The sequence below is a fragment of the Hippoglossus hippoglossus genome, chromosome 7 (genome assembly GCF_009819705.1).
Source record: "Hippoglossus hippoglossus isolate fHipHip1 chromosome 7, fHipHip1.pri, whole genome shotgun sequence".
NCBI classification, from domain to species: Eukaryota; Metazoa; Chordata; class Actinopteri; order Pleuronectiformes; family Pleuronectidae; genus Hippoglossus; species Hippoglossus hippoglossus.
In genome coordinates this window covers 11,331,723-11,354,909 of record NC_047157.1, presented here as the reverse complement: position 1 = coordinate 11,354,909, position 23,187 = coordinate 11,331,723, and the positions used below count along the sequence as shown (strand labels likewise).

Below are 23,187 nucleotides of genomic sequence, written 5' to 3'. Positions count from 1 at the left end.
CCTGGTCTCATTCACAGCACTTCACAAAGACTTTCTAACCTGAAAACTAAAACTGACTGTGAAGATATTGTACGGGAAAGAATTATATTCTAAATTCTTACAGCTAATCACAAACAACTTTGTAATTCGAATATGAGAATACAAGATAATGTTCTAAACTAGATTATAGATTCTTGTTGTTTTATGTAAAATAATGTAGACACAAAAAAGGCTGTAAAACTGAATACTGTAATATAATATTAATATATTTTACGGTAATAAACAAGCTATTGAAATTTTTAAAAAGGCTATTTACTGTAAATCCAACAGCCAATTATTGAGTGATAGAACATATGTTACTTTTTCAGGAGAAGTGAAAGCTATCTAAAATCCTAATACCTTATCACAATGATTAACAATATGATGTGTAGACAGACATACAGTCAATGGTGTAGATAGAGATGTTGTAGTGTGACAGAGGTGTATACCTCCACCTACAGGCGAGCACAAGGACAACACCCCTGAGTGCTGCTGGGAAATGAAGCCCATTCATTGCAGAGGTATTTTAATAGGTACCAGTCACTTCCACTGTGTCGCTCAGAGCTGACATCTTTAACTACAATGTTCTTCCTTTTTATTGTCTTTTCAGAATAATAACAATAGATCAGCTACAAGTGGTGTCATTAACCACACGTCCCAGACAAACCATTAACCGGAACCATATTATTCAAGCTTAAAAGCCATGAAATAAAACTTTTAATGGCGACCTCGACGTGTCCTTGGTATTTGTAGCGCGTCATACCGGTGCTTGAGGTCATCATGCGGGCGACATGAGTCGGACCGTGTGCACCGCGGCTCGGGCTGAACCCCCCCCTGTCACTGATTCACATGATCAGACTCTGTGGAGCCGGGTGGGACAGAGCCGCAGTGTCTGTGGGGACCACGGTGTGGACATGAAGGTGTCTGTGCGTTACCACAGGACATGGAGCGGATTGCCTCGTGCTGTGAGGAGGAGCGCTCACGCGATGACGCCGGTGTTCTCGTCGGTCGCAAGTTATAAGCATGTGAAGGCTGCTCACACGTCCGGGATCGAGTCGTGTTAAACGTCCTACCTGCACAACTGGAGGGAGGATGCTGCCTCGCGCGGCTCCGGTGCCGTCATGCTGCTGCTGCTGATGATGGTGGTGGTGGTGATGATGAGCTCTCGGGTCTCTTTGTTCCTATGCGATGTGAGGGGGGAATCGGACTCATCCGGTGTTCAGCAGCCGCCCTGTTCACGGTCTCTCTGAGAAATGACTCATCCCGGAGAAAAGTACACACTTCACAGAAGCGCTAGAATAATGGTTTGCGCCCAGGAGCTAAAATATCTTAGAATAGGCCAAAACAAATGAGATGTTCCACAGTGAGCGGAACCTTTCGAGGAAGTAAACGGGGAAGAGAAGTAGGAACCACTGCCGGTGTCAGTGTCTACATCTGCCAAATGGGGGCAGCAGAGACCACATTTAACAATATAATACTGTAATCAAAGCCGGGGCAGTGTTTCAAGCTGCCTGCTGTGGGCGCCTCTGACCTCAACATCCACCAGGGAGTCCAACGGTTTTTATTGTGTTGAGATGTGCTTGACATATGTGTGGGCCCCTGCTTCTGCCCATCATATAGGGAGACATTACGCGTCATTGTTGTTGCACCAAAGTTTAATTTAGAGTCTAGTGGAGCTGACGTGAGTCTCCGTTCACCTATTGTTAGGTGGAGGCTGCATAAGACGTGTTTTTAGTTTGTGTGATATTTTTTGTGACTTGTTTTTTTGTGTGTCACCTATTTTTCCATACAAATTACATTGAGTCTATCCAGCTATATTAGTGTTTTCCTCTTTTTTATGGCCCTCTTGTAGCCTTTAGTGAGTCAACAATGCGTAATTACGCACGCGTAAAGACCAGTATTCTCACAATATAGTGAAAACAAATAGACAACACAGCATTTAACCACGACATCGCAGTTTATTTTTGTTAATATAGCATATATACAACATTTGCTGACAATAGCAAAAATAGAACACATCCCAACAGAGATACAACAGAGACACATAATGTGTCTACAATGTTCATCTGCACAGACTCAGGACACTGAATATGGTGCAAATTCATACATACTTTGACCCTTTGGGTCTTACAGGGCTGTTTCAACAGCCCTTAATCATTTAGTCCACGAACAGGACTAAATATTTAACGTATACATACATGCAGATTTAAAAAATACGACTGTCTAAACTTGTCAACTTATACAGGACAAAAGACTTGTGCGCAAAACGTAAGTATATAATACTCAATCATTACGATTTAACGATGAATTCTGGCTTTTCATCATCGGAAACGACGCATTAATTCACTGTGTATATTTACAAGTGATACCTTCTGTACACGTTGCCTTCATATGAATCATTTTTAGTCTTTCTGCAGGCTTTGGTGAGACTCGGCTTCTTGAAGTCGAGAGATCTACCAAGGTCTCCACATGGCAGCGCTGACAGGCTGCGGAACTGGCTGTGCGCGGCTCGGAGCCACTGCGCTGCTGCTGCTGCGGGACTGAGTCTCCAGTCTGGAGCTGAAGCTGGATTTGAGGCTCAGGAGTCTCTGTTGGATCTGAGGGAGGCTCCTGGAGCTCTGGGCGCAACAGTTCAGGCAGGCTGGGGAGACGGTGGCGGACATGGACTGCTGAACGAAGCAGTTCACCCGCTGGCACGCGTCTTGATCCAGGCTCGTTTTGGGAAGCAGAGTTGAGACGCGCTGGAGGCAGGCTTTGTAGCCTTCTCTGTAACTGTCTGCGGAATCTGAAAAGACAATGAAATGTTAGTTTCGTTGTTCAAAAACAATGTTCAAATCAATTACGAATCAACTGTTTATCTGCAAACAAGCAGAACTATAACCCACCTTTGGTGTTAACAGGGGGGATGTCGCTGAGGAACCTCGCGGTCATTTCAAGGATGTCGGCTTTCTCAAGCTTGGAATAGCGAGTCTTCTGGAGAAAATTATCAGAAGAACATGTTTAATACATCATTTTTAACGTAACCTTGATGTTAGTATATGTGAAAAGCATATATATTGCATATACTGAATTGACATTATAACTTACATCTCTGCCTGTGAGGGGAAGGATGAGGCTTTTCAGGTGGTTCAGGCTGTCGTTGATACGAGCGCGCCTTCTTTTTTCCATCAGAGGTTTCATAGTCTGAAAAGTACAAATGATGTTTAGTATTCATTCGTTGCATCAAGAGGAATAAATGGGGGAAAACATTTTAAATAACGAAACAAAATTCAGTGACTTCACATACCTTTCTGAGCTCAAGGGCCTGTTTTCTTTTGGCCACAGTTACTCGTGGAGAAAAAGCTTGGAGAGCTTCACAAGTCATGTTTGGAGACATTTTCAGCGTCGTCTTTGTGCCAGAGAAGTGTCCGGAGTACAAATCTGGGGGAAGAGTGACTCTAACGGCCGAGAGCTGCGGTATTTATCCAGGTCCGTGGCTTCGGTCTTCGTGCGTCACGGCTACGCCCCCAAGCCGACACAAAACGATTTGAAATGACTACGTATACGATGAAAACAACGCCAGCGCCTCACATTTGGGAATGATAACCATCTGTCTTCTACTCTAATCCAAGCGTGACAACTGCAGTGCGTGTCTGCGGTAAGATCCATCGATCTAATCAAACAAAATGTGCCTCCAAAAGCTGTGCGTAAAGAAGCCTGAAGCTTGGACGCACCGAATACCCATTCACCAAATACAAATCTGCACCCTCCAAATGAACATACTGTTAAAAAGTAAACAATTTAGGTCAATATTAGTAATTAATTCTCATATATAGATGGAAAATAATGTTTATTTATTGAATACAAATAACTGGCGCGTAATTACGCACCAATACGTGGGCTGTATATGGTTGGGAAAAGGCGTAGGGTTAATAGCATGTAAATATTCGGTGAGCTACTGATGAAACATAACAGAATAAACCAAATATTATGTCATTTAATGTTGAATATTTGAAATATTTAAAGAATAATCCAGCACACTGAGAACAGGGTGCAGTACATACATTGCTGGCATAGGGGTCACGCTTGCGTGCGTGTAAAGTGTCTATGGAGATACAGACTCTTAAATCACATACCCAAGCCACGCTACTTTCATATAACATCTGCTCCTAGATTTTGACAACAATAGTTTTGCATATGACGTTTTGTGCAGTTTCAGCCCGGGGGAGTCTCTACCTGTAGGGAGTATCCCCCTGCTGCCAGCCACTCACGCATGCATGCAGGGCGGTGGGGGCTGAAAACCAGAGGCTGCATGTTCTTCAATCCCAATAGCCATCGCACATATACAGTAAAATTACCCTGGTTTTAAACTCATGGGACATTTAGTACACACAATACTTTGGTACAATACTCAATGTAGTTAATAATCAAAAGCCTCGTGCCCTGTGAGGTATGAATCAAACTTACAATCTTTGAGGTTTTTAAATAAAAACTGCAGAGAGACATGACGACCCATCAAATGCCACTGCACTCAGGGGAACCACGCGTGCAGCACGCGCCACGGGGACCAGATGGCTGTCTGTTACCGACCCTTCCACCCCACCCACCTCCATCTAGGAGCCCCCCCCAACACACATGCACTCCTCCTGCTCACCACACCAGCATCCCGAGGAGCCAATCCCCATGTCCAATTGTAGATCCATCCCTCATCCATAAGCACATGCACACACACATACACACGCACCGACCCACAAACAGACACAGACCCTCTCTCTCTCTCACACACACACACACACACACACACACACACACACACACACACACACACACACACACACACACACACACACACACACACACATTGTACACTTTACAAGCCAAGACACATGATCTCCACGCAGTTTTAGCGTGGGTATCCCATCTGCATGCGAGTTGTTAGGGGTCCATGTTAGTGTCCAACTGAAACAAACCAACCCCCCCCTCCCCGTTCACTAACTCCGTGCTGCAATTGTTTTCTATAGCTTGAATGCGTGGATATTTCAGCGTCCACGCCATCACAAAGTACTTGTTTACCAATGCTATATATGGTGATGACGAAACACAAAGCTCAGTCCGCATGACGCATGGAGATGAAAGATGCTTGTCTGGAGGAGCACGCTGCCTCATACAGCCCCGTCGATTATAACATCACACTGCAAATCGCACAGTGAGAATGTTAACATCTATAAAAGAACGTTTTATTCTGACATGCATGGTGACAACTTGACAAAAATAAAAGTATACAACCCATATAGCATTTAAAATATAAATGTGTCAGGTATAGGAAACAAAGGAAAACTGCTATCCAAGGGATTTGAATTTCACTGACATTACTCTAAAGTCTGCAGCCAACGTTGTACTCACATTTTTGTAGTTTATAACCTTTATATTGTTTTCTACCTAACTATGACTTACTTATGTGGTTGGATTTCTTTCCTTTTTATGACGCAATATGAATGTTTACTGCAGTTTACATTGACTTTTATGTGGTTCCGCTATATGCACATGCAGGATATATTTTATTTTTACTTCTACAACTTGAAATGGACAAAATAAAGTGCAGAATCCAAATGTGGAGTCGCCATCATGTTCTGCTTCAAAAAAAATATGAAAAGAGACAAGCGTTGCTGGCCTGAAATTGAGAGGCACACTTGCTGCACGCGCCCCTCTCCGCCCCGCTGGGATGGATGGGATGATGGTGATGATGACGATGGGGGTTGGGCGGAGGTCGCTGGGTGGGGGCAACCACTTCTCCTGAGTTTTTGCTCTTACGGTTAGAGTCCTCCTTTGTCTCTACAGGCAAATTCGGCGTCGGTGACCCATCTGTGCAGGCCGGATAACAGGGAGCCTTTGTCTGACAATGTTCCGACACTTCATGGGAATTAAGAGTCACATGGTGGAGACGCAACAAGCGGGACTCCACCTGACTCCTGCCGCTGCTGTGATGTGGCTCCGGTGTCACACACAACGCCAAGCATCGTTGCCAGCTACGGACAATGTCTGATCCCTACACATGCACAGGAGCAGTTAAAAGAAATATAAAATGTTGCTGAAATGTGTTGACCGCAGTGTTTATCCATTATTCTGTTCAGCAGTGAAAGCAAACTTGAACACAACACGTCTCTCTGCAATAAAACATAGTGAAATGAGACTTTATCATCATTTAATGTCAGTTTCTCAGAACACCAAGTGCAAGTCGTAACATTTTGACTTTACATTTGTGGACAGTCTTCATTTATATTCATATATTTAGCCAGTGGCTAATTTGGTCATTTTCGTTGCTTTTGTGAGATTTAATCCCTTTCTTGTAATTCAACAAAATCAGTAAAAACTTGTTAATAATATCAATTTGAAATCTTTTGTACATTAGTGTTCTTTGCACATTACTTGAATTTGTAAAACGTATACCAATTTCAGAATATAATTCCGTATGTATGCCTTTTATTGTAAAAATTCACCTGTATTTACATACCCTTTCTATATTCAGATCATATTGTATAACACTGTGGATTTATACACATATAGTACATACCATTTTAAAGTCATATTCATATTGTATACCATGCCTTCCTACACTCAGTCTTGCAACAGTCTATATATGCATATGTATATATAAATATATATTAATATCGCCTCACATAAATACAGTAAACATCCGATTGTAATCATCCTGTGCCACTACACTTCACTCAAGTATGTTTCTCTACAAATATGAAAGTCTGTAGTGAAAGTTGTATATTATATACATATTATCTTATCTTATCTTAAGCAAATCATAGAAACCCCTTGCTTGAGAAGAGTTTCTAGTAGATGATATGGGCTAAGATATAAAATACATGTCTTTGTAAGTATTGACCCACAGATAAATCATGGTGCAGTCACTTGGTTTTAGAAATCAAAGCTGGTTAGAGAGTGTGAAGTCAAAGACTTTTACAGCATAAATGCATCAGTATCTCAAGGTCAAAGAGCTGGAGAGTCAGTGTCATGAAACCTGTGAAGACAAACTCAACAACTCAGCCAAAAATGTCTGAAAACCACGAGTGAGTGACCGCACAAGACACCAAGAGAACTCTGACAACTCTGACACTGTTTCGAGCTTCAGACTGGAAAGTCAGTGCCTAGCTCATGATAACACATCAGCAGCTTTATGGAAGAGTGGGAGAGACCACTTTGAAAAGGCGTATGCCATCTCAGCTACAGTACATGGAGGCACACCTTCCCTCCATGTTAAGTGGTGTAAGTGTTTGTTACAAAGGTCTAAAATAAAGCATGGTGCTGTGGAGAATGCTTCTATGCAGCAGGACCCTGAAGGCTTGTGAGTAGGGGATGGATGCAGCTATAGAGCAAAGATGGTGACGTCTGCAAGAGACCTGCGACCTGGAGATTTGGAGATGTGTTGTCCAACATGACAGTGAGCCTGAGCGTGAAGCCACACAGTCAAAGTCCAGATTCAATTCAATTCAATTCAATTTTAGTAGCGTCATCATAATATACATTATCTCAAGGCACTTTACATAGAAGGTCAAGACATTAAAAATGAGAGAGAGAAACCCAACGGTTCCCACAATGAGCAGCAATTTGGCAACTGCGGAGAGAAAAAAGTCAGACTCAGTGTGGGCGGCCATCTGCCTCGACTGGTTGGGGTGAGCAGAGAAAAATGGGGAGGAGAGGGTAGATGATGGAAAAGAGGGGAGGGCAGAGAGAGGGGGAGGGTAGGTGGAGGAGAGGGGGGGGGAAAGAGGAGAGAGAGACCATGCAGGAACAGTTGTGCACCATCAGGTTTCAGCTCTGACAGGCTAGTTGTTATAATGAAAACAATACGAGTAATAATTATGGATGTAAAGATGTTATTAATGACAGCAGCAACAATTCATGTAATAATTGTAGTAATATTAGCTGTTGTCTGAATCCTGCAGCTCTGGAGTCAGAGATACCTGCAGAGACAGAGAGACAGAGAGACAGAGAGACAGAGAGAAAGGGAGATAGAGAGAGTATTGGAGGGAAAAAAACACAAAGGCAGAGACTGAAGGGGAGAAGTGCTCAGTGCTTGATGGGAGTTCCCCCAGCAGTCTAGAGCTGTAGCAGCATAAGGGATGGTTCAGGACTCACTTGATCCAGCCCTAACTATAGGCTTTATCAAAAAGGAACATTTTAAGTCCAACCTTAAATATAGGGATGGTGTCTGCCTCCTGAACCCAGAGTGGGAGCTGGTTCCACAGGAGAGGAGCCTGGTAGCTACTTCCCATTCTACTCTTACAGACTCTAGGAACCACAACAGAGCCTGTATTTTGGAGCGAAGTGATCGATTGGGACAATACAGTGTTATGAGCTCCTTGATATATGAAGGGGCTTGATTGTTAAAGGGATAGTTTACAGAAAAAGGAAAATTCACTCATTATCTACTCACCACTAAGCCGATGGAGGGGTGGGGGAAGTGTTTGAGTGCACAAAACCCTTCTGGAGTCTCAGGGGTAAACAGTGTTGCAGCTGATTCCAATATTGGAGTCAATTGTGTCCTCTTCTTCAGACGTAATAAAAACAACAGAAAAAATATAACATGCCTCCATACTGCTTGTGTCGTGTCATCCATGTTTCCACAAGCCCCGACATTCATATTGGACTCAAAACAGTGTCATTTACACCATGTTTATAGCCTAAAAGTCCTCTGATAGCCTCCTCAGAGGCACGTTCACGTACCCTCAGGCACACGGAACACCGCACACACTTTCGCCCAAGGGGTGCGTGAATGTGGCTATGTCCGCTAGCATTGCCACTTCCGGTAGTGGACTTTTAGGCTTTGAACTTCGTGTAAATGACGCAGTTTGGTGTCAAATATGAATGTCTGGGCTTGCGGACACTTGCATGACACCACACGAGCAGTATGGAGGCATGTTGGGATTTTTTTCTGTTTTATAACCTCTGAAGAAGGGGTCCTTTTGGCTGAAACACTGTTTACCCCTGAGACTCCTCAAGTGTAAAGTGGACTCAAACACTTCATCCACTCCTCCATTGGCATAGTGGTGAGTAGATATTGGGTGAGTTTTCATTTTTCTTTGAACTATTCCTTTAAGGGCTTTATATGTGAGGAGCAGGATCTTGAATACTATTCTGAATTATACAGGGAGCCACTGCAGAGAAGCTTAGACAGGACTAATATGATCTCTCTTTCTAGTTCCTGTCAGCACTCATGCTGCAGAATTTTGGACAAGCTGGAGGCTTCTCACAGACTTACTGGGACATCCTGATGATAAAGAATCACAGTAATCCAGTCTAGAGGTAACAAATGCATGGACTAGTTTCTCAGCATCCTTCTGAGACAGGATGTTCCTAATTTTCATAATATTGCTCAGGTGGAAGAAATCTATCCTACAGACTTGTTTTATATGTGGGTCAAATGACATGACCTGGTCAAACATAACTTCAAGTTCCTCACAGTAGAGGCGGGGTTAATACCATCCAAGGTGAGTATCTGGTCTGACAGTGTTTCTCTGAGATGTTTTGGGCCAATTACAATGACCTCACTTTGTCTGAATTTAGAAAGTAAAAAGTTCTGGGTCATCCAGGCCTTGATGTTCTTGAGACATTCCTGAAGTTGAATAAGCGATTAGATTCATCAGGCTTCGTAGATATGTCCAGCCAGGTGTCGTTTTCGTAACAATGAAAGTGTACGTGGTGCTTTCTGATGATGTTGCCTATAGGGAACATATATAAGGTGAAGAGTATCAGTCCAAGGACAGAACCTTGTGGAACTCCATGACTAACTTGTGTGTGCATGGAAGAGTCATTGTTAATGTTAACAAATTGAAATCTATCCGTTCTTTTAATCTCTAAATTCCAGTCTCTGTAACAGAATCTTATTATCTATGGTGTCAAATGCGGCATTAAGATCCAGCAGGACAAGTACAGAGACAAGTCAGTTATCTGATGCCATGAAAAGCTACTAACCCTGTATGGAAGTGATGCTTTCTATCATTGTGGTGTGGTGTGGTCTGGCGCAGATAAACCCTTTGAAAAACTAATACATACAGAGAATGATGCCATAGAACATTTTATATTATCTAGTTTGACAGTCACAACTGAAAAAGAAAACAAATAAATAAATCTTTGAATACACAACAATGAACTCCTAATTCCTTGCTTTGGGGATGTCTATGTTGAATTGATCATGTCGTTTGAATGCGGTTTCCAAAGTTTGCAGCTGCAGTTTGTTCTTTTTTCCCTTCACCTTGGTGAACTCGGGTAACTCTTCAGTATGCTGGTTTTTTAAGTGCTTTATGAAATTGGTAGTGTTGTTATGGGCAACATTGATGCCAATATTTGAAACTGCAGTCTTTCATACTGCACACATATCCGTTATACTTGTGGGACTTTCTAGCATCGAATATGGTGAAATTGCTGACATTAGCTAGCACTGGCTAATGCTACACTACCAGAAATCACTTCCTCTTTACCGCTGTAAAATGTAAATGGTCTTTTGTCTGTTAGTGATGAACAATGCCACGTCACATTATAATCATTTGTTCATTTCTAGACATTCAGTCTACAAACAAGGAATATGCAAAGTCCAGTAAGAGCCAGCCAAGAATTGTAACAATTTAAAAACAAGTTAACTTATCCAATCAACTGAAAAATAAAAAAACATTTTCATGGTGATGTTTCGAGTACATGTCTCAGAACATCTGTGGAAGAGCCTTGTGCAACGTTACTGGTCCAACCAACTGCCCCCAAACCCAGACATGTTCAGTTTTCTGCCATAAATAATAAACAAAGCAAGCTCTCCTAACTGAAAAACTGGAATTAGTGAATACTTGGCATTTGTGCCTGAATGAAATATAAATAATTAATCAAAAAACTCTACTTGTGTGCAGGTTCCATTTTATACAAAAAGTCTGTAAACCGTGCAGCTTCATAACTCAGACGCTGAAGCCTCATATCAGATCCTCCAACTTTTACAAGCAGCCAGTTACCATTTCAATCCACATAGGAGGATTTGATAATTGTTTTAAGATAAAAATGTGAACCTGCCTTTTAAGATACCATTAGTGCAATTTTGCAGTTAGGTTTGCATTACCATGGTATGGTATTCTCATAAAATACCAAACATTTTCACATCAATTTCTTATCCTACAGAACCGATGTTTCAGATCATCCCGATGCAGCTTGGCAGTTCACCAGAAGAGTTGTCAGCCAAAAACAATATTCACAAATGCTCATATCTTGATATATTATAGATACCTGCACAATATAAGCCTTCATAATGCATTGTGGTATCATATATCAAAGTCATAATATTTTTAAAGTAAATAATAAAATGGAGTATTGGACTGTGGCATTATGAGTCTTTATTCAATTAAACATAAAATCTATACAGTAATAATAAAACCAACCAGAATTTAAGGTAAATATTACTAATATACAGTATATAATATTATATATTAATGTTATATGTATAATTGCTGGAGATAACTTTGTTTGTTTGAAGAGTGGACAGCTCATTTTCTGCTTAATTGTAAATTATTTTGTTGTTAAATTGACCATATATCCACAAGTTCCTACAAAAATAAATGCACATAGGCTACAAACTGTGGAACTGCTGAATATGACTTAGACTATAGAAGTCAAAGACAAATATTGAGGGAGATAAGGTGGATTCTTCTTTGAAATATGACTTCTGCGAAAGAAGCTGTAACAAGAAACATCTACAAAAAGAGGCTGTACAATGTGTTGGGAAAAAGAACAAACACCGGAAGGAAAAAAAACATTATAGACAACTACAGGCATGACAGCAAAACTCCAAAGCCCTGTAACATTATTGGGTTATTATACTGTGAAATCTCACATACATGTAGTGTGAAAAGCAGTTGGTCTTTTGCTTTCTCATTTTTTGTGATGAGATGTGAACTCATAATTAATTAGATATTGCACCATAATGTAAAACCACTGAGAAACTAATACTGATCCTCACAAGGACATCGTGTGTTTTATAAATGTTAAAACATGGACCACTTGCATTTAACTTGCACAACTTCAGCAGAATCTGTAACACATATTTTATATTCGTTCATTTTTCTTTTATTTGTATGTATCTAGTTTTATTGTAGCCCATAGTTTTGTTCCTGCTTCTTACTTTGCTCTATGTTCGTTATGGACCAAACACCAAAGCAAACTTAAACCAACTTCATAATCAATCTGATTGTGGTTCTGGAAAACCCGCGTGTGTTGCGCGTTGTGTCAGATCTGTCATTGTAATTCACAGCAGTGATCATCTCTGTGTGTGTCCCGTCACACAACCAGTCACCGACCAGTCACCAACCTCTTCCCACCAATTTGGCGGCAACTAGAGAGGCGCCACACATCAGCAACAATAGAGCAGCTGCTCTGCAGCATCAATGGGCTCCGGCTGACCTGTGGCTTTATGCGTTTACCCGCCATTTTAGTCCTTTCATAACCATGAGAGTCTCTTCAGGGCAACTGGGATTCATAATAAACTTGAGACACTTATAACACCACGAGGTATAAAGATCAAACCACACAAACATATTCAATGAGTGAACGTTTATTGAAAATCATGTGTCAATGACAGAACATTTGTTTCACAAAACAGTTTTTTTCCCTCTTCTATGCCATCAATGTATAACAAATAAACCTATTTAACACATAGTGTTTACAGACTATTATGTTGCACAGACCAAAATACTTTTAAGTCCATCGTGCAAACCTCAAATAAAATAACCCTTGGGGTTTTACAAAAGTGTTGTCTACAACCCGTATCTTTGACACCCCAAAGAGGATTGCGTCTTAAAAAGTTCATAAACTTTACCGTTTCTTTAAGATCTGTGCTCGTGTGCCCGCTGGCATTAAACGCAAAATGAGCCAAATGCTGAATTCAATCATTATACAGCAACTCCAATAATTCTTCTTCTTATATCACCAAGACTACAGTGAGGATATTGTAATCTAGTACATCACAAAATAAATAACACACATGAGAAATGAAGTGTCCATCTAGTCTACCAAGGTCTCCACATGGCAGCGCTGAAAGGCAGCGGAACTGGCTGTGCGCGGCTGGGAGCCACTGCGCTGCTGCTGCTGCTGCTGCTGCTGCTGCTGCGGGACTGAGTCTCCAGTCTGGAGCTGAAGCTGGATTTGAGGCTCAGGAGTCTCTGTTGGATCTGAGGGAGGCTCCTGGAGCTCTGGGCGCAACAGTTCAGGCAGGTTGGGGTGACGGTGGCGGACATGGACTGCTGAACGAAGTCGTTCACCCGCTGGCACGCGTCTTGATCCAGGCTCGTTTTGGGAAGCAGAGCGGAGACGCGCTGGAGGCAGGCTTTGTAGCCTTCTCTGTAACTGTCTGCGGAATCTGGAGGAAGCGAAGAAAAGGTTTGATTAGAAACTGGAAATCCAAGAGAAGGATGTGTGAGGTAAAGCATTTTAAAATAAGAATATCATAGTTCAAGCGGAGACGCTCACCTTTGACAGGAGAGGCAGGAAGATCTCTGAGGAACCGAACTGTCATTTCCAGAATATCAGCTTTCTCCAGTTTGGAGTAGCGTGCGTTGTCTTTTCCAACAAGAGGCAGAATGAGGCCCTTCAGATGAGTGAGACTGTCATTGATACGAGCACGTCTTTTCTTCTCTAGCAAGGGTTTCAGAGTCTGGAAGAAATGAAGAAAAACTGTTATTATGTTGCTCTTTTAAAGAATCAGGACCATGAAACATTTCCAGATGAAATAAACAGTTGTCTAGTCTCTAAGCCTTCCTTACCTTTCTGAGTTCGTTGGCTTGTTTTCTCTGGGCCACGGTGGACCTGGCGGGGAGAGGCTGGTTGGCCTCAGTGGTGATGCTGGGACTCATTTTGTTCGCTTCTTGGTGTTGTGCTTTTGGATGAGAGATACTTGCTCTGTGAGCGGCTGAGCTGAAGTGTGAGGCAGAGCTGGCGAGCCTCCTATTTATGTGGGCCCGGCGCGTCAGGGCGGGGGGGACACAAGGGGAGGAAAGGGTGGGGGCGATGCCCCTGGGAGAGGAGCGGTGCTTCTATCTGGACCATCTGGCCTCTGGTGGGACCCTGCATCCGTCTACCGCTGGTATGCGGAGTTTCATGATGGTGATGCGATTTATTGCGTTTAAAATTTGAAGATTTAACTTTAATTTTCATCCAAGATCCGATTACGCACACGAGCCAATGTTGTTGTCATCTGATACAGCACATGTACAACAGCATATACGTCTAACTTGCTGTTCCGATTTTCCAAGCACTGCTTAATGTTTCGTCTGCCTTTGTTAAGTTTATTATCTTTTTGTACGATATATAAATCGGTTTATGTTTCAATTCTCCACAAATGATTGGGTTAATTGGTCAAAGATGTGCTTTTGTGTGATGACAAGTCAGACGGTTATATTGCTATAAACGAGCACTGAAAACGTTTTATATATACTTATAATATGAAAATACAAAGCACATCAGTCCGTTTATTAATGCTCATGGGCTCAACTTGCCCCAAAACACAGAACCAGACGAGCGTTTCTGTGGTGACAGGAATAATCTATTCCTCAAATTAATAAATCAGCCACCCAAGCCACGCTATGTATGGATTAACATCTGCTTATGGAACCCCCAGCAGCTTGTTTCCAATACCAACAACACGGTGTTTACCTGGCGTGCATGTGGGGGAGGAGACTGAGTGACAACCTGCAACACAGGCACAGGACCGCGTATATCTGAAGTATGAACATATGTGTGCACAAAGAGCCACGCAACACACAAGTCTGCACCCACACTGCATGGATAACACGATGAGGGACAGGCCAATGACATAGGAGAAGACTGGGCCTTTATGGAATAAAGCTATCCCTTGTTTGTATAAACCAACTCATAACATCGCATATATTTCAAACTTAATTTCAATGTTGTAGTTTTTTTTTTATTTCAAACCCGTTGAGGAGTTTCAGTGAATCTCTGCTGTTGGCCATGACACCAAACAGCGCTGTGAGCTGCCGGTGGGATTCACGCGTTCGGCACGCGCCACAGCAGCGCAACAGATGGGTGAACACCCCCTCCCCTTTTTCCTCTTCCATGTCGACACACCACAAACACTACCCTCCCCCACTCCCACCCCCTGTCTGTCAGCGCTGCACCACTCCGCTGCTGGTCCCATCAGCATCCCGGCTCCTGCTCCTCACCATCACTGTTTTACAATGCTTTTTTTTTTTGGAGGGAGTTTGGCTTGGGTCACGGTGCATTAACACAATGGCACTGTTGTAAAAGAAAAAAACACAGCACTAGGCCTACAACAATATAAGGAAACCCTATGAGGTTCACAAGGAAAAAAGCCGACTGTTAGAACAAAATCTATTTAAATATCGTTTATATGTAAACTGATGTTGCAGCTAAATGTTATAGATACTTTAATATATTTCAATCACATCCATTGATAGATCTTTTGTGCTCAATATCATGAACAATACATCTATTCGAAATACTGGCTTTACGCACCAATTTTACGCACAGAACTGTTCGTTGAAGTGCTTCTATTTTACTTCTATTTAAATGTCACATTTATTTACATTCATAAACAGATGTGCGGCTCAACAAGCTCGTATCATTTTGGTTTAAAAGAAAAGACGCTGCTCTTCGGCTGCAAGCTGCCCCGCGGTAATTTGAGGGGTTTTCCACCCTTATTTTTTTCCAGGCATTATAGATGCGCGGTTTCGCACGCGTCCTGCCCCATGGGGCCCCTCCACATAACTGCCATCAAGTCCAGTCTGGGAAAGGACCCTGTGATATGAGACCAAAAAAAAAAAAAGTTGAAGAGAGGCTTCGGTTAGGAGCCTTTTTGTCCTGGTTTCAGCGTGGGTATCCATCTGTGCAAGCTGAGAGCACAGGGATCCTTTGTTGAAGGACGTACAGAAAAAGTGGAATCACCAAGAATTTGACAGCGACTGAACGGGGAAAGAGATATGATGAGTTTCTTTGTTTCTTATGGTTAAACCACAGGTTGTTGAACTCGGAATCTGACAATAAGATTCAAGTCTGAGAAAGAAAACTCGTAAGGATATTTGTATATCATTAATGTTGCTGATTATTAAGAACAATAAACAAACACAATCTATTTTGTGCAAGGGCATCTTATAATCTGGATCAAACTGTGAAAAGGTGAAGAACATCTTAAGTATATTCCCAAAAAAACGTTTTACATTTGAATGAGTTTGGAGTGAAATTACAATGGGGGAGAGATAATTTGTGCGTATAACCGGCATGAGACTGACACGAGCCAACATGACCAGGCAGATGGGGGCTGCGCGGGTTTATTGAGCCGTGAAACCAAAAGCGTCACCGGAGTCTTCCTCGCTGAAGATGATCGTCGCCACCACAGCTACACGGAGGATGTCAGACCTCTGTGTTTTTCCAGACTCCAAATCGCGACTGCAGCTCAAAGGATGTCTGGCATCCCAAGCCAAAATCTACGCCAACATTATAAGAATGACTCTGGAGCATCTGTACAATGCACTGCAGGCTGGTGTTTGTCCCAATGCTGCACGTGGTTCAGACTGAACATGATTGCAACTCTTTATCTTCCCACTTTGTGATCAAATTCATCTTAAATGTAACTGGTTAAACCTTTTTATTATTATTATCATAATGTTGTAACATTAATAAGCATTTAACTGCCATGTTTTTAATCACAAATCTTGTAAAGGGTAGTATCATTCTGTTCCCCTTGAACCAAGTTTTACATATAAAAATCTCATTAATATTTCTCATTTGGGTCTATGAGTTGGAAGACCCTATAAACATTGGAAATGTGTTATCAATTTATAATAGTATATGTATCAGAAGACCTGGATGTAGCTCAATATGTTATTGCTTTTTCAATTTCAAATGGTGAGAATTCTGAGAGAAGCTTGATGTGAATGCTTTTTTCTAGTGGAAAAAACTGCAACACAGTCAAATACTTGATTCTAACTAATAGTCCTCAGTGATTGGTACTGATGACTGATTTCAGAAAAGAGTACAACATTTTATTTTCTAGAAATATTCATATTGAAATTGTTGTTTGAAAGCCAGTTTCACTTGAAAATGCAAGCAAAAACCAATTTGCACAGTAGAAACGCATGTGCAAGACAAAGGGATGGTTCGCCAAAAAATGGGTGAAGTGTTTGAGTCCACAAAACAGTTCTGGAGTTTCAGAGGTAAACACTGTTGCAGCCAAATCCAAATGTCCTCTGATATTCTCCTCTGGAGCCACGTTCGCACACACACACTGCACAAAAGCTCTCGCCCAGTGGTACGCGTGGGGTTGGCGGTAGCATTGCTACTTCCGGTAGCGGACATTTAGGTTTAAAACATGGAGTAGATGAAACAGTTTTGAGTCGAATTTGAATGTCAGGACACTCAGAGGACACCACAAGAGCTTTATGGAGGCATTTAAAAAAAACCTCTGTTGTTTTTTTATGTTTGAAAAAGTAGTCCCCAGTTACTGCAATTGTATTGGGTTTGGCTGCAATGCTGTTTAACCCTGAAACTCCAAAAGTGTTTTGTGGACTCAAACCCCTCACCCACCCCTCCATCGGCATAGTGGTGAGTAGATAGTGAGTGAATTACATTTTTTCTGTGAACTATCCCTTTAATACACTGAGGTATTTCGTAGGAATGCAGAGCTACTGAATGAATCAAGGAGAAGAACCAACACAAGTCTCAAGTCTGCAGATAAACTAAATGCATCTATAGATGGTCTGTATTTATATTGTGCTTTTCTAGTCTTGATGACCACTCACAGTGCTTTTCTTTACAATACAGGTTTTGCCACAAACACTTTCATACAGTGCATCTCTCTGCAGCACTTTCTTTATCGCACATCGATCACACACTAGCAGCACAGCCATCAGGGGCAAATCTGGGGTCAGTATATTGTCCAAAGACCAAGCACGTGGAATAGGTGAAATTGGGATCGAACCCACTTGGCCTTCACTGCCACAATGTCATTGGGCCCACATGCCATGTGGAACGATAGCACCTAGGTGGTCAGCTCCTGTTAACACAAGTAAACCACAGCAATACCGCACATTCACCAAAGGTGCTAAAGGTGGGGCAAATTGGTTCTGTGATATTTGGGCCATATTCACCATTTACCACATGGGCCACTCAGGTTTACATCCAGATTACACCTTGTCTAGAGCACCACGTGATTTGCCAAAAAGAGGCACACATTTGTTTTGGGATATGTGGGCCATATTTGCTATGATAAAGTTGGCCACTAGGTTCATATCCATTTAAGTGAAGCATCATTGCCTGAAGTTGGCTGTACCCGTATATCGAGGAACCGCTGACCCCCTGGTTAGTGGACAACTCACTATACCTCCGGAGCCAGAGGAGAAACTCATGGTGAACATGGGATTACATACACACGTAAGAGTCATAGGTAGAACAAGCAGCCAATGGAAATGAAGCTATAGCCAACACTGAGAAGACAGAAACACAGTTATACCAACATGTTCGGGGTCATGGTCCTTATTACAGTTTATCGACCAAAGTGAGAGAGGCTTTATTCAGCAGTTCCTGACTCCTACATGCACTGACATATTGTATTGATCCAAATAATCTCTGTGTGTATGAGGTAACTGACTGTAGTAAGTTTATAAAAGTAAAAAGACTGGAACACAGAGTTTTGTAGCCTTTCAAACACACAAATCCTGATTGTGGTTGCAGCTGATCATGGACTATGATAACAACAAGACTGCTTGATATACAATATGCCTACTCAAATATTCTACCATTACTGACAATAACCCTTCATCTCTATCAGACAACTGTTTCTTTTAATCAATGGTATAAATACTGTTATTTCGTTGATGTTCTCAGTTAGACACAGCATCTATGCACATCTGTCCGTCCTGGGAGAGGGATCCCTCACATGTGGCTCTCTCTGAGACTGTTTCCCCCCTGAAGTTTTTCCTTACTCTTGTTGAGGGTTAAGGACAGAGAATGTCGCACCTTGTTAAGCCCTATTAGACAAATTGTGATTTGTGACTATGGACTATACAATTCAAATTTGATTGATTGATTGATGGACTATTGTTTCCATGTTGACACCAGTTTAATCTTATAACACATTCCACTCTGAAGATTGAGCTTTGTTCAAAGCTTTGTCCACTGTGAAGTACCTGATTCAGCTCAATGTATTATCATGGAAAGGTTCAGCAGCACCCTTTTCACCTGATTACTCTCATTGTTGATGTGAATTCTGCACTGATGTCTGTCTGTTTGCAGGACTGATGGTCTTCTGAAAGGCTATCGCACAAGTTACCTCATAATACAATTATTAGACTGAAAATATTTGTTTCTTAACTGCAGCAGTCCACACAAACATTGATCAACTAATTCCGACTGTTGATAATAAAGTTTATTACATTGTTTTTATTAGTGTTTGTTTATCTGACTCCGAAAACAATAAGTCACGGGCTGTGTGATTTTGACAACAGCCTTTTCTATGGCTCATTTCAAGTACAGAGTAATGCTACTTAAAAACCAGTTCCACCGTGGTTGTGTAGCAGTTGTGTTGGTTTTTGACACAAGCAACAACAGAGAAAATGGAGAAAATCTATTATCTTCATTTACCTTTGATTTCTATATCCAACTCTGATGTTTTATCACTTACTGAGTGGATTGACCTTCCTGATGAATGAGTGAGTTCTAGTTTGGTCAGCATGACTAAGGCCGTTAGATTTTGTTGAAAGCTCCAAAAAAGTAAGTAGGTGGACATTGAGTTAAGATTGTTTTTTCAGGAGTCAGTTATTGTTCTCACAATGTTGGGCTCTACTCAGACTGACGAATAAAACGACAGGTCTGAAAATAACACACGCTGTTGTTTTTTCAGTGACGTCATCTTTGAGGTGAAGAGCAGGTCCCAAAGCTGTAAAACTTCCTGGTCGGACCATGAGCAAAGGAATGTTCAAGAGCAGCTTCTGTCAAAAACCAAAGGAAAAAAAAGGATGGAATTTCAGATATTATACTGTAGGTGCATGCACTCCTTTCTCTTGCGTCATTTTCCTCTCACATCAAGAGGAGTCATGAGTGGGTCGACACCTCAGCTCCATGTGCATTTGCTTTGGGAGGAGACCTCTGTTCATTTAGTGCTGAAGAATGAGAGAGAAGTGTGAGAGGTGAAAGGAGAAAGCTGTGGTGCTATATTCTGACTGAAGACTACAGGTTATGTTGGTCTGTGTTTCTCTAACACTGACCAAGGCTCAAAATAAAAAAAAGATGTGAGGAACGGATGCCTGACTTTGTTTTTTGTTTGTTCAGATGCCCGATGTGACATTTTACTTAACCTAAGCTCATGAGTGATATGAATTTCAATTGGATTTCACTTTAAGAGGAACAAACTAACACCCAGCTAGAATGATTGAATCCACCACCACCATGACAGATGAGGAGACTGGTCCATGTTTCAATAAAAAGACACATTCTCACTTTCAGAATCTGACTTTGGTCATAGCTGATATCTTTTTAATTGGAGAGCTTTAGGGCAGAGACCTTCGTCAAGGCATTTTAAACCTGTTTACGGGTTAAAATAGGTCTCGGACCAAAAGCTCACAAAATTCAAATGATATTTGCCCGGATTTGAGTGTACAGATGCTTTTTTCTCCCCTCATTCAATAACCAATTTTGTTGCCATTTTACATCATATACTTATTTGGTACAGCTAATACAATCTGATACAGTCCTGAAACAGTTATAACATAATAAATTAACTAATAATATTTAGAGTGTTTTTATTCAAAGTGTTTCTATTACTCTGTCCACCATATGCATGTATATAACACCTCTCTGTACAATGCAAATCACCAATCTACATCCTTTAAAATGACCTGCTGATCAACATTTCTCCAAAAACCGTTTCCACACAAACTAAACAGTAAAACATTCATGAGGGTGTGATTCATTACAGCCCTGTTGTATAATAGAATGCATTCGTTTTAGCCAGGTGTAGGGGACTGAGTGTAATATCCTGGTTCCATTTGTAAATCTGTCCACAGTGTAATGTTAAGGATGGCTCAGGTTTAACTGGGATTATATTTGATCAAAATATCCTCACTTGAAAACCAACACGTCTGTATATAGAAAGTAACGATGTGAAGGAGGATATGTAACATGTTAAAACTTCGCCTTATATGAATAAAAGGATAATACATATATAAATAAAATAAAAAGAATATATAGATACAAGAATAATATAACTACGTTTAAAAACGTAAAAACGTGTCCACGTTGCTGTTCTTGTTCCCTTTGTTCGAGTTGTTAAAGCTCTCATGTGACATTGCATCACTTCTCCCTGTGAGGATGCAACATGAAGACCTATCAAAATTTGCCGTGAAGCTTCCCACGCCTAAAACAACGCCATTTCCACGAAGCATCTGCCGCGTGCAGCACTGACCAAAACCCAAACTTCTTTTTTTCCTCCTGCACGAGCTCCTGTTGACGTCACTGATTCTATACCCCGGAGTCTGCATCAGCATCCTCGCAGGTCACGTGCTCCATAAGACGATAACAAAGGACGCTGGTAAATTATAGTGATTTGTGAATAAAACTCCACTCAGCTATCAAACAAAACGATTGTAGAAAATATATCCTAGTAGGATATATAAAGTATATAGGATGTATAACATATAGGTTATAATCTAAAAGTCTGAAAACAATTCATGATGATGCTTGGTCGTTTCCGCTGCCTCGTGTCAGGTCTACACAATGTCACGTTATCTTCAGGTTATAAATGATATAAAAACAAAAATATAATCCTATCGGATGCTCCTGTAGCAACTAATGAAACTGTCAGCTGTGCGCTTCATTACGCATGGACACTGAGCATCACTCACTCTTTAAATAAATATCCCTTAAAACACACCCAAATACTAAATAATATACAAAAAATGATAGTATAAATGTTGTCTATAAGTTGGACGACATATTTTTGATCTCTGAGAACTCAGATATTTCAAACCAAATAAATGCAAACTGTAATGGCTTCAGAGACGCTATATCTCGTGCTTTTTAAGAACCTTATATTTATAAACGTGTGTGTATATTAATATTGCAGATATGTGCATAACACAGAAAACACCCAGCTAAAGTGACAGTACAGTTAAATAAACAGCCGTGGAGATAATGTATTAATTAGGCTAGAAAAAGATAAAACAGTATATAATGTCAAAAATATATAATCAAAATTTATATAAAGGAGAAAAAGGAAAAGACAAAGGGGGAAACAATTTCTTTATTCATTGGACAGGTTTTTCACATTTTAGTTTCTATAAATGGTAGAGTTTGTATATTTTCTTTAAATTCGCATAGAAATACTGTAAAACTGGGTTTATTGGATCCAGGATTGAGAATCATGAAGTCTTGTTTTTATCACATGCGTTGTCACTGTTCCATTTTGAAGAAAAACACGTCTGGACTATAGCTGTGCCCAGCATCAAGCTTGCAGGCGTCCTTTTCCGAGGCGGAGAAGTGCTTCTGCGTAATTGTACATTATAAACCGGAGGGTGAATGGCTCAGACAGGATTTGAATATCCAAATAACCAAGCCAAAAGCCAAGCGGCTGTACGAGCTGCACATCTGGTGCTGCACGTTTGTTTTTGTTCAAAGTGAAGTTGACAAAGGTAAAACTCACAGCGACGCAAAAAAAAGGCGTCTCCACCAATAGCTGTGCAGAAGCCAGCTGTGACAGACTTTCCTCATCCGTGGCTCCTCACCATGCGCTCCACTAACACTAACACTAACACAAAAACTATATATATATATATATATATATATATATATATATATATATATATATATATATATATATATAAAACATTCACATTTCAAACACACACTGCTTTAAACTTGACAAAATACAGTGTGGTTTATTCCATCATCGTCCTCTAAACGCTGCAGCATATTACCGGGGATTCAAGGAGCGGCCCCGGCCACAGGGGAGGGGATGGATGGGGACACGCCGGCTTGTTGGCGGGTTTTTTGAATATTGGATTTCTGATGGAAGCTGGAGCCATTGTGCTGCCATATCAGGGGCACGAGAACAGCACGAGCCGGGAGAACAAAGGCAGCAGATGGCTTCGCTGCTCCGATGAATTATTTTGAACTTACACAGAC

At 41.2% G+C, this 23,187-nt stretch overlaps 3 protein-coding genes across 4 annotated transcripts in view; all 3 read right to left on the bottom strand.

Moving 5' to 3' along the window:
• Positions 1-1,392, bottom strand: part of acot7 (acyl-CoA thioesterase 7) — a 52,078-nt gene extending 50,686 nt beyond the window's left edge. The window contains exon 1 of one of the 2 annotated variants that reach the window (XM_034590923.1): positions 1,092-1,392. In XM_034590923.1, the coding sequence (XP_034446814.1) occupies positions 1,092-1,141 (50 nt within the window). In that variant the 5' untranslated portion in view covers positions 1,142-1,392. The remainder of the gene's footprint in view (positions 1-1,091) is intronic. The other variant, XM_034590924.1, reaches the window with a different exon arrangement.
• Positions 1,393-1,872: 480 nt separating this feature from the next.
• On the bottom strand, positions 1,873-3,734 carry LOC117764578 (transcription factor HES-2-like). The gene is made up of 4 exons (XM_034590473.1): positions 3,305-3,734; positions 3,106-3,201; positions 2,904-2,991; positions 1,873-2,803 (listed from the first exon to the last, which is right to left on the bottom strand). The coding sequence occupies exons 1-4, from the start codon at positions 3,392-3,394 to the stop codon at positions 2,472-2,474; spliced, it is 606 nt and encodes a 201-aa protein (XP_034446364.1). The 5' UTR covers positions 3,395-3,734; the 3' UTR covers positions 1,873-2,471.
• A 9,312-nt stretch (positions 3,735-13,046) lies between these two features.
• hes2.1 (hes family bHLH transcription factor 2, tandem duplicate 1) lies at positions 13,047-13,910 on the bottom strand. The gene is made up of 3 exons (XM_034590631.1): positions 13,800-13,910; positions 13,507-13,690; positions 13,047-13,396 (listed from the first exon to the last, which is right to left on the bottom strand). The coding sequence occupies exons 1-3, from the start codon at positions 13,887-13,889 to the stop codon at positions 13,047-13,049; spliced, it is 624 nt and encodes a 207-aa protein (XP_034446522.1). The 5' UTR covers positions 13,890-13,910.
• Between the last annotated feature and the right edge of the window lie 9,277 nt (positions 13,911-23,187).